The 12,349-nt window shown below is 36.4% G+C and overlaps 1 protein-coding gene across 2 annotated transcripts in view; it reads right to left on the minus strand.

Annotated features, from left to right (window-relative positions):
• Nucleotides 1-12,349, minus strand: part of nell2 (neural EGFL like 2) — a 137,874-nt gene that overhangs the window by 61,864 nt on the left and 63,661 nt on the right. For both annotated transcript variants that reach the window (XM_015382349.1, XM_015382348.1), the window contains exon 13: nucleotides 3,534-3,659. In XM_015382349.1, the coding sequence (XP_015237835.1) occupies nucleotides 3,534-3,659 (126 nt within the window). The remainder of the gene's footprint in view (nucleotides 1-3,533; nucleotides 3,660-12,349) is intronic.

Genomic DNA, 12,349 nt, shown 5'->3' on the forward strand with positions numbered 1-12,349 from the left:
GTGTGTACGGTGTGTGTGTATATAAATAAGAAAATGATTTTTAAGATTAATCAGATTAACTACATATGTGGATGCATTGTATACTGTATATATCCCATGCGCCTTTTCTTTCTTTGGCACCTTCTTCTTCTCTTTTTGACTATTTGAGCTGATGTAATGAGTAAATTTCTCTCTACTGTAAGATCAACAAAGTCAATCAATCAATAACTGATTGGATGCCTGTTGATAGTATTCATATATTATAATACTTTGATTATCAAATCATATTCTGACACAGGCAAAATTAAATTGCAGCTTAATCTACCTGCCCCACTTTAACTAAGTAGAAATGTATTAAAGGTATTTTAGGTAGTTAACAAATTGTAATGTTGACCTAAAATATCTACTTAACAGAAATGTGAAAGAGAGCAAGCTAACTTGTTTGCTGTATTTGCTATAAAAAGAAATTAGTCATAGAGAAGTCCTTAAGGACTATTATACATCTACTGTATGAGGTTTATTCGATTTTATTTTCTGATTTTATCTAACAGCTACATTTGAAACTTTGCCTGGCACTATAATGGCCTAGAGCACAGGTGTCAAACTGGTTCCAGAAAGGGCCATGTGGCTGCAGGTTTTCTTTAAAACAAAACAATAGCACACCAGACTCCATTGATATCATCAAGTCATCATGTTCAGATTGGACTCCCTTGCCAACCCTGGCCTAGAGGAAGCCACAGGAAACAGTGTGTTATCAATGTGGCAACAATGATGTCAGGTATAACTGAAGGGTCGTTGGTTCAAACCCCAGCTCTGGCTTTCAGTGTTGTAGAGTCCTTAAGCAAGACACTTCCCCAGCAATGCCTCCTAATGGTGGCGTGGTGTACAGCAGCCAAACTTATGTCAGTGAGCCCCAGGGCAGCTGTGGCTATAATATAGCTTTCCACCTTTAGAGTGTGAGTGAATGACTGAACGTAGCGTAAAGCTCTGTGGTGAATTATCCTGACTTGAAAAAGCGCTATATACTGTAAGTACAGGCTACTTACCATTAGCAGCAAATACAGAAAGAAAGAAAGCAACAACAGAAAAAGCAAATAGTGTCCAATCTGTTTTAACTGAATTATTTAACTGGAAATTTTCCAATTGTTATTTAGAAGTTAACAATCATGGCTTCAAACTGGGTTTTCTTTTTCAAGTGGTAAATTACAATTATCATTACTGTTGATATATGATCATTTAAATCATTCAGTGTTCTGTATACAGTCTTGATATGGTTCTAACTGTGCATTTCCCTGTGCTTTTGTTGCCTAACATCTTAAGTATTGCTCTTGAGAAATCACTAAATTTTTTTATTGTCTCCCCCTTTGATTGGACCAACATGCTTCTTCTGACTGGAAGTAAAATTATAATTTTAAGGTAACCTAACTAAAGTCCTACCTTGAATCTGATAGAGAATAAGCTAAACATTAGGGTGATGGTAATGGGATCTTTACCTGAAAAAACTGAGGCTGATTACTATACAAACAGAAAAGTAGACAACCTTCAAAAAATCCTCTCAGCATTTTTAAGAGGGTTTTGATTATTAAAACAGAAATTTTATCATTGATGATTAAGAAGGGTATATATAAGTTTTTACATGACTTTTCAATTAAATTCAAGTAAAACAGTACATTTTATGTAATTCTGAATTTACATTGTTTTACTATCTCCTTAAAGATGCCTGTCTCATTTATTATCATCTACTTACCATGTTAGGAAACAATAATTTGCATCAAAATCACAGATTTTATAACTGTTAAAAATAACATTTAGATAGATAAAGACAAAGAAAGATGCCCTCGTTTTATAATTAACTAGATAACATTTATATGAGTAACTTCTAATTAGTAATCCATGACCTACAGTTTTCTTTGGTATAAATATGGCGTGATACAGAGGCTTTTCTTTAAGTCTGTGGTCACCAAACTGGATAACAATCCATAATTATCTTGCCAACTCTCAGAGTGAAGAGAAAGAAAATACCATGTAGTCATCAAGACTTTATGGATATAATAAGAGGCTGTTTAAATTTAGGTACTTGTTTTATAAATTATACTAGAAATGGTAAGCTTTCTGTCCCACCTCCATAGCTGTAAGGTTTGTTTAATTCAAGAGAAACTTGAGCTACAACTAATGTGCTTTGGTAAGAAGAAACTAATTCTCAGCTTTTTGGTGGGAACTGCATTAAGTAGGAATGGAAAGAAAAAGGATCAACATCAGGAAAAAGCACCTCATGCTTTTATTTGTGTACAGTAGGGGATCTGTACTGCCAACGGCCTGTTTATCTTCCAAAGGTACCTAATTAATTATTGCAGTACATGACATTATTAAACAATAAGACACCTTAAATAGAGATGTGTTCAAAATGGGTCTTTTAACATGATAAGGTCCTAAAACATGAAATGAAGACATTAAAAAGTTCACAAAAATCTGCCTTCTTTGTATATCATTAGTTAATGCGAGATACTTTACATTTTGTTCTTGCAACTCTAAATGTTTTTTATCCAAATATGTAGTCTTTACTTTCAGGTTTTGCTGGGGCAGAGTTAGACTTTAACTCTTAAAAGCATACATGATGCATTGGTCTAGTTGTTTTCTGTATAACAAAGTAAAATATCCATGCATCAAAAGCCTTTTGAAAAAACTTTGCTCATTTACAAGATGACCACTAAACAAATGAGTGTAAATTATTAGGACAATCTAAAAAGACCGTTTGACTGAGCTTGCTTTTGAAATTATCACTGCTTTCATCATAGATGAGCAACAAATGGGTTTTGCCGCCTCCTCTGGTGACCCCTTGGTTCAGGTTCTTAGTGATTTTCTCTCGGTGTGTCAACACTCACAGAATGAATGTACCAAGGCTGAAAGTGAAGATGGTTTTTCCTGTACAAAGAGGCCTGGATTTGATTAAGCATTGTTGCTCAAGGCCAAATTGTGGCTATTCTCAGCAACTAGAGAGAAGTCTTTTGAAAGTCTTGAACAAAATAACATGGCTAGAGGAAATAGGAAAAGAAAATGTATGTAGAAAAGTAAGAAACATTGTTTTAGTAAGTGCTGCTTGAAGTGAAATATAGAAATGCTTCTGAAATGGACCTTTCCAAATTCCTCCTGTGAGGACTGGAAACATGAAGTGAAAGAATTTGCTGCATTGGTTTAGAAGCAATTTGAAATAATAAAAAAAATACAAGGTTAACTTATCTATGCATCGAATCATAGATAAGAATTTCCCTCTGATTTTTATTTTCATCTATGAAAGTAATTTAGAGTTCCTACTAATGGGTAACGCAACTATTTAAAAGCAATATTGGGAATTTTTTAAATCTTTTAAGGAATAAATCTAAAAATTTCCTAGCATTCCTTATTTGGCCTGCTGCACACCGTTCAGAACCGATCAAGGTTAAACTGTCTCAAAACAACTTGCTGGTCTATAATGATAGAAAAAAGGAAAAGTCAGCTAACAGCAGAGCCAACTTATTCTGATTTCAGTCTGTCAGAAGGCGAGAGGAGGAGCTCACCTGTGCAGGAGTAGTCATCGATCCTGATGTAGCCTGTGTGGCAGATGCACATGAAGGAACCTGGGGTGTTAACACACATGGTGTTCTCTCTGCAGTAGTGTTTCCCTTCAGCACATTCATCGATATCTAAAGTGAGGAGAGAGAAGGATAAAGTTAACAGCGATGTGAAGTGTACTGTAACGTGAGCCTTATTAAAAAATCAATACTACACTAATTAAAATGAACAAACAGCGATTTTCCATGTTGTCATTCCAATGAATGAAGCTTTGATGTAAATGTCAAAACAGTCAGCATAAAGGATTCACATTTAAAACACCCTTACAGACATGGTATCGGTTATATTTTATTTCTTTTAAGCTTGGCTAAATACAGATGTGTCTTTCCACAGACGTTTTCTAAAGCTTCCCGCAAAGCCAATAAAAGATGAACATTTATCTTCATTAATTGAAGACAGAGGTCGACCCGTAGATGGGCTGTGAGATGCGAGCGCTGAGCACTTAAAGTCACACCACCCAATTTTCAATCTGTTACAAGAGAAGCCCTTGACATGCAGAAGCAGCTTCTCTCCTGGTCGATGAGCGTGTCATCTAGCTTTTAGCATATTTTAGTTTTATGCTGTAAATAGATGCCAGGAAACAGGAATCATAGTGCTGCAAGCCTAAACATTTAAACCTGGTAAAGGCAAAGACATGGTCCCTAAAAGTGATATTTTGCAGTAGTTGGAAATAGAACCAGTAATCAAAAAGCTACAAAAACAGAAGTAATGTCCACCAACAACAGCAGAGGGTTATATCAATTACCAGAGATGCAGTTTATCTGCTTATATGTTTATCTCCCTATACACTTACTGTAGAAATGAACTCTCTCAGTAAGTGATGAAAATATAAGGGCTACATTTGATTGTCATTAGCATAGGTCTCACAAAACATGTTTTCAGAAACTCTAAGTTCTGAAATTCTGTGTACATTTTGGTCATGCTTTAATAAGGAAATTATTATTTTACACTCATTTCAAAAGTATATAGAGCTATGCATGGGGTTTCTCATTAACCTCTTCTCTTTAAATGCTGACTCATACTGTCACATAAATGTCACTCACACTGGCCCATCTTGGTCTTTTTAGGAGTACTCTATATTTACCAAATATATAGTCAATATACTATATATATTATAGTTTTTTTTTTATTCATTAGCTTTTTGTAGTCTGACTGCAGTATAAACTGGCATGCAGTATCCTTGTTCTTTTTACCTCATCTGAGCACAAACTAAGGCTGTGTCCGAATGTCACATAGCGGCTCGCTATGACAATTTATTTGTTGCCACTGTCGCTACCCAACAGTGGCAACAAATAGAGATGGCGCAGGCGCCGTGCGGGGAGGCGGAGTTATGTGACCAACCAGGAGAGAAAAGTAGTGATCATCTGTCCGAACAGTCAGTTAAATGATTTCGCTATAAAGTCTACTATATAGTCCCTGCTGTATATAGTGATTGTGGGATTTAGGGGTTAGGGCAAATATTCGGACACAGTTTAAATGTACACGTGAGAACATTGGTCGGAGCATACAACATACAAAACTGGCTACTAATGTTAACATTATCAGTTAGGTCCTCAGTATTGAAATGAACAAGATATCTAATGTTCATACTGACACCAACTATGTTATCTTATAGTTTTATTTCTGAAAATTTTACGATTTCTCCTCTTTAGTTTGCCAGATTATAACAACCCTCTAGCAGGTCACGTTCTTGATATCATGCTTTTCACCTGTGGTGCCAAATCCAGTCCTCGGAAGCTGCTATTCTATAACTTCTTTAATCAATCTATCTTTCAATGAATCTAATGGCTAAATTCCCTCACCATGTCATTCAGTTCAGCAGAGGCCTGCTAATGAGGATTGTAGCTCCTGGGGACTGGACTTTGGAACCCCAGATATACACCATTCACAGAACAGGGTTGTTTAAGAACAGCCCTTGAGCAAAAAGGACAAAAATAGGCCCCAGATCATCTTCTCAGATTAAAGGTTTCCAGAACAACCAACGTTCGTATTTATATTAGATCTGATAGACATCATCCGTATACAAATGAAAAAGAATAAAATTGAGAGGATGAATGATTAGATAACCCCATGGAGGAATTCTGGCCCACTGTTGTTTTATATCAGCCACATTATTGGACGTACCACCATAAATGGTCTGTTTAAGGTCAAACAACAGCATCTAAATGGGATTTAATTTCAAACCTTGAACGTCACAACTTCATTTTTTGCAGCCCTTCAGAGTTGGACTTACTGGTGTAATTTAGATCATTTGTCCTGCTGTGTAACCCAAGTTCACTGATGGTTGGACATTCTCCTGCAAAATAATCCTTAATTAGAAAAGTTTAAATTCATATTTTATCTTTTATCAGACAGTTATAGACTGCCAATCAATCTGTACAGAACAGGGTTTCATTGGCATTGCTTGTTAGATTTATGTTACCTGTCACCAAACCGACTTCATATAACCCACTTCTATCTCAGTGCTGCATATGTAACAGACTTACATAAGCACTTCTCTGCACTATAGTTATTAAAACCTGATTAGCCCAGATTGAACAATGTCTTTTATTAGATTTCCCATATTTTTTTTTCTTCCCCAATCAAGATTTTATATTTGGATCCATGTTCCTTAGCAACAGCTATTCTTGGTTCTTGAACTGTATGCCAAACCTTATCACAGAAGACAAATAACGCCGCCAGGGTAAATAAAACAATCTTGATAATGTGATGCAATCAATTGCAATGCCATGTGAAAACAGGTCATACTGAATAAACACATATGATTTCACTCAGAGGTCATGCCCTAATTCATAGCTCGGGTCAAACGCGGCGACTTTTCTGCGAGACGCTTTCCACAGTCCTTGACGTTAGCAGTTTATTATTCATTCACTGTATTCAGTGTCTCTGAGAGCACAAGAGGACATTCACCCCTGAGTACGTTCGGTGCCAGATGCTTTCATGAAGAGCTCTCGAAACTGAATTTCAATTGATTTGCATTGGCATTCACTCTGCTTCCATGTCCTTGGGTAGAGAACCACCCACCGCCCTGTGAGCTAAGAGCCCGACACCTGCCAACAACTGCGGCATTCACGTCCCCATTCACGGCGCCGTCAATATTCACTGCCTTCAGCTATTCAGGAGACTCGTTGATAAGTGATGCAGGCAAACAATTGCCAGCGAACCATTGAAGTACATGTGTCCTTCACTTTATGAATGAGGGGTTAATTAAAACTGTCACAAGCTTTTAAAAAATGGGATGTAAAGAGATTGGAAAGAAAACCTGAAGGAGAGTAAATGGTTGACAGCTGGGCAGGTGAGTCTATGTCTCGTTAGGAAACAAACATGGAGAGGTTTAACAAAGATGGAAGAGAAGTGAATGACTGAGATTGTGATGGACAGAGTCATTGTGAGGAGGTGAAAAGTGTCTGTCTGATGGTAAATAACTAAAAAAAGAGTGAAACAGAAAATCAGAGTTCTGACTTTTCCGGGAGATATTCCTTACTAGAGATCTTTGTAAAAAAAAATCCCCCAAAATAATGCTGTCTAACATGTTTCATGTTTTGGACAGTTGGTTTAGAGCATTTTGCATAAACAAAAATGTTACAATTTCAGACAGAAAGTAGAAGATCAACTTCTGGATCTCCATAGAAACATAGATAACAGAGAACTGGAGAAATCTGTCTATAAGCATTACTATATCCTGATGTAACCTCAAACATGCTTCACTGTAGAGTTTAGGACAATTTGTATTTACTAAAAACAGCGTGCTTGGGTAGATAAGAGGGTCAGAAAGGGTATTTTCAAAAAACAAAAGAAAAAGAAAAACAAGGAATATTATGGACAGAAAAAGGATATCTTGCTGTTTTCCATTGAGGCCTCCTTTGAATAAAATAAATGTATGGAACAGTTCAGTCAAAAAGCATCTTAATAGCATGATTTGACCCAAACAGTTCTTTTGGATTTATTTTGTTAAAGCATGTCGTTCCTTTTAATTGAACACTTGGTTGGATTTATTTCCTCAAAAAGCATTGTATAGCATCAGGCTGCAATGTATCTTTTCACTCATGGGATGGGATGTTAAAGAACTTTGTATTCCCTCAAACAATTAAAGTGATCAAGTGATTGAATCGTTAAAGGGGAATGTAAAAATAAAGGGAGACGGTATAAACTGTTAATGCTATAAGTAGAAAATCGAGCAGGCTCTTTACATCCTTAAGAAAACATCCTAAGGAACTGTTTAGTGAAACACTGACTTTGATGTAGAGGCCATTAAGCCCACCCATCCATCCCAACCCGGCTGACAGGACTTGCATCTATTAAAACACTTTATTAGGAGGTGAGATGATGAGGGGGCGCGGCAGTGGCGCATAAGGGAGAGCAACCATCTCCATCTCTATTAACGCACTCCATTTTCTAGATTGCCCTGTCACATGGACACACATGATGTGCCAAACAAAGAGGGTTGGACGAGAGTCAGCAGCGGCTTTTATCCCTAAACGGAATGCTCAGGGGTCAATCCATTGCCACACAACGATGGATGGCGTGATAATAGCTGTGTTCTTTCTGTTTTCACCTCAGTACATTCCTGAATAACAAGTGAATCAATCATGGTCATACCCGAGTAGGAGGAATCGCTATGCATTATACAATGCCTTGGAAAATTAATTACACCCCCTGAACTTTGCATATTTGTCACATTACAACCACAAATTTTGAATCACTCTGTTTCAGTATCACTTTATTGTTTGCCTTGCAGCAAGGTGAACGGAAAATTATAATCACAGATTCCCTTTAGAAGATGAGTCAAAAAAGTAAGTGAATCATTATTTTATATATTAATTCAAACGGATCATCACCAAGTATTAGATGATGATGAAAGCTACAGGTATCCCATGATTTAGTTCCATTTTTCTTCCCTTCAAAGATGATCAACCTCACTGTCCCTGCTAAAAAAACATCTGTTTGAGGAAAGTAGATGGTGATTTCACACAGGGATGCCCAAAAAAGTTAAAAAGAAGGATTCTAGCAGGCCATGAATGACAGAGATTTAAAGTTTTTCCATGTAACGAAAACCAGCTGTTTGCATCGACTCATTGACTCGTCAGAAATCCCTCACAACAAGCATGCATTTAGCGACAGTGGAGAGGAAAAACTTTTATTTTGTTTATTTTATTATTTATTTATTTTGTTTGTTGTTATTCATTGCTTATTGTATCTTGTTCAATCTGACAATTTTGCTTTGATATTGCTTTTTTTCTGATATTGTTTTGATCTCTCCACAGATTATATTACAATTCCATTCAAATAGAAGAGGTTAATTTGTATTTACTTTTTTATCTCAGGTAATCTTGGGAGGATTTTATTTTCAAAATATGTAGAGAAAGAGATTATGAATATAGAGTAGTCCTGCAGCTAATAATTGAATCTATATACATTTTGGTGTATTTTCATTGCTTTCTCCATTAGGTAACTGTCATGATTTTATTTTGAAAAATATGGGACTGATAGGCAAAAATATAATTAGAATTAATATTTTTATGTAAACCAGTTTTAATATTTTCTACCAACGTAATGGTGGGGTTGGTGGAATGATGGTAGGGATTTAGGGGTAAAAAAACAAACAAAATGACTCCTGAGGGCATTTGGTTGGACTGGCATTTATTTCAGAATATAAGGGTGAGATTGGGGGCACAAAGGATGAATGTCAAAATTTCCATATTTTTAACATTTAATAAAGGAAACTGCTAAAAAACATCAATGGTTTCTTTTCCCAGGTTGTGTTCAACACACTATAACTATAGTAGTGTTTTAAAGAAGTTAGATATAATGAACAACAAACATTAAGATGCGAAATATGTGAAAAAACTGATGAGGGAAAATGTTTAAAATATAGAACAAAAAGAAAAAAGATGCAAAACTTCTGAAGTTAAAGCAAAGCTGAAAAAAGTTAGATCTCTGATTGATCAAAATGCCTGGAGCAGCAGTTTAGTGAACATGCATTCAATGCTTTACTGCTATCATCCTAACACTTTCTGTGTTGACATTTTATTATCCCCACTACTGCTCATTCAAGCGATCCCACAACTGTATAAATAGCAGCTTGTAGCTTATCCCTCTTTGCATGCATGGCATGCGCGTTCTGTTGCATCCTCACCAACCATGCCCCATGCCTGCAGTTACACCAAGGTCTGGGAGTAAAGAGATAACACTGCCACTGCCTTTGGACGTCCCACAATGATACCAAAATCTGTGCAGTTTTCACCACCACCGGCCTTTCTGTCTCCTCCATTATCTGTTTTTTTTCTTTTCTGTCTCTAAATCCCTTCACTGACCCGCTCACTTTCTCAAGCAGATTGTTTTCACCAAATGCCGGAGGAAAAGGGCTTGCCAAAATATTCCACTAATTCTATGTAGGCAGCTCTCTGATGGCCAAAGATTTGGGAATCAGAAAAAGCTCAAAGAGACAAAAACTGTCCCCGCTAGGCCAAACGATTTATCTACACAGTTGGTCTTCTTTTTCCTTTGGGAGTCTAAAAGATGTTAGAATATGTTTACCTTTGCTCCTTTTTGTTCAGTGGAAGCATAATTAGATCAAACCTTAAATTGTAGTTACGTTTGGGAAATGAATATATAATCAAAGATTTACTTGTCTTTAGAGACAAGGAGAAAAATATGTTTTTTGTCTTTTTATTTTGACCACCATGCAAGTTCAGCTTAGTTAGATTTCAGTACTTGAGATAAAACCCTTTAAATACTGCTTAAAAATGTAAGCTAATTATTATTATCTATAAAAGCATAAAGTGGTGTTCTTACACAGAGCAGTGCAATACCTCAAGTTTCACGGCAGAATGTGACTTTTTAAGCTCAGCTGAAAAGCTTTGTGGATATTTAAACGACTCGTGGGGGGAGACTGTTTTCATCTCAAAGGTCACAGTATTTAGCTGGTGTTATCCATTTCTACAACAAAACAAAACAAAACAAAACAAACATTTTAACAAAGCTCTGTAAAAAAAAAAGCAATTGCATAAAAACAAGCTAAAATCTTAGGAACAAAAACTGAAATCCAAATGTTTTTTATACTTAAAGGTATAGTGGAGGATGTTCTTTTTCCGGGTGGATCATCGATATAAGTGGTCCTCCTAATTGTCAATCATTCTGGTGATGTGTTTACGTACGGCCGTCCAACATGCTTGTCCTCATTTGACTTACCGGTGGTGAGTCTGACATACAGTAGTGGGAAAATTGCAAATCAGAAAGTAGCTTGCACAAGTGATGCAAACAGATACTTTTAAACAGAGCGTGCATGAGGAGAAATGGGCTCTTGCACTCTTTTAATAGGTGTTCTCTCTAGGGAGCGGGTACCGGGTTGTACATGTGCATTTCTTCAAGTGGAGGGCATGGGTCTTTTCAAAATATTAGCGAAAAATCCTCCATTTAACTTTAAATGGGACTACTCAGACCGTGTAACTCTTTGCTACAGATTCAAGCATACATGTTTTGGTCTAGGCAAAAACACATAGATGCTTCACATCAAAGTTGTAAGAAATGAGATAAAGGCAACTGATATAAAAGCATTCTCAATTGCAGGACACAAGAGAAGAGATCATTTTAAGTTTGCTCTTTTTCTCAATACAAAGGAATTACTGTGAGCAGTTAAAAGCCTGATGCAGAAATATTTTCATCAAATGATAGCGTGATGTAGGTGTAAGTGTTTATTTGTATTTTGTTGATCAAATTGCAAGAACATGTTTTCAAAAATCAACTACTATACTTCTATTCTGTGTTCTCAAACACTTCTCCACATCCCGCTTAATTCAAAGATACTCCAGAATATTTCCTGCTAATACCCGCCACCCCACTTTGAAGTGTGTGCACATGTGCCAATACATCATAACATCACATTAAACCTGCACTTAGAAGGCTTCGATTTAGCCCAACTCAGACAAAACGGAGGGAGAATCTACAGATCCCAACTGTCTTGTTTATGAGCAGCAGGCGTGAATGGGCTTTTGCTTTCCATCATGGTGCTCATTAATCTGGGAAATGTTTCAATCGATGCAGCATCATCATCCATCACTTGTCATTGTCTGATGCAGCCTGCTGGCTGGAGGTCTAAACAATCAGAGAGGACGAGCACAAACAACAATCAGAGCTCTTAGAAAAGCTGATGACAGTATCTTGCTGAGAGTAGTGCATGTGCAACAACATGTTTTCCATCCTTCATTTGTTGCTATTTTTTTTATTGTTTTTTAATTACAGCCCCGTGTATTTGCTTGTGCTTTTAGTGGCATTCTTGCCATCACTTATTGTAAATAACATGCAGGCTAAACATCGAGCAAACATAAAAGTTTACTTAAAATAAAGCAAAGCAATGCATTTTATAATGGGTTTTCTAAATTAGTATTAATCATAATAAAGCAGCCAATATGTGAGGCTCAAAGAATACTGCTGAGATGAAAAATGGTTTAAAAAAAAAATCTGTTTTTTATAACTCATTATAGCAAGAGCTATACTTTGGATTCTGACCTTTCAGTTAATACTCTTTGCTCTTCTGCCCACTACCGGAGCCCTAATGGATTTTATAAATATACCAAAACAAACCCTATCCTTCTCAAAATTATAATAAATAAATCCACTAATCATAACAGATAATGTACGGAAGAGGATTAGGGCCAGTGGAAAAAAAAGAAAGTTAACTGATTCTTAAATTTGATTTCAGTTTAGTATGGGGAAAAAGTCAGAATACTGACTTTTTTCTCAGAATTCTGACTTTAATCTC

Source organism: Cyprinodon variegatus, unplaced genomic scaffold (assembly GCF_000732505.1).
Source record: "Cyprinodon variegatus isolate N-32 unplaced genomic scaffold, C_variegatus-1.0 Scaffold255, whole genome shotgun sequence".
NCBI classification, from domain to species: domain Eukaryota; kingdom Metazoa; phylum Chordata; class Actinopteri; order Cyprinodontiformes; family Cyprinodontidae; genus Cyprinodon; species Cyprinodon variegatus.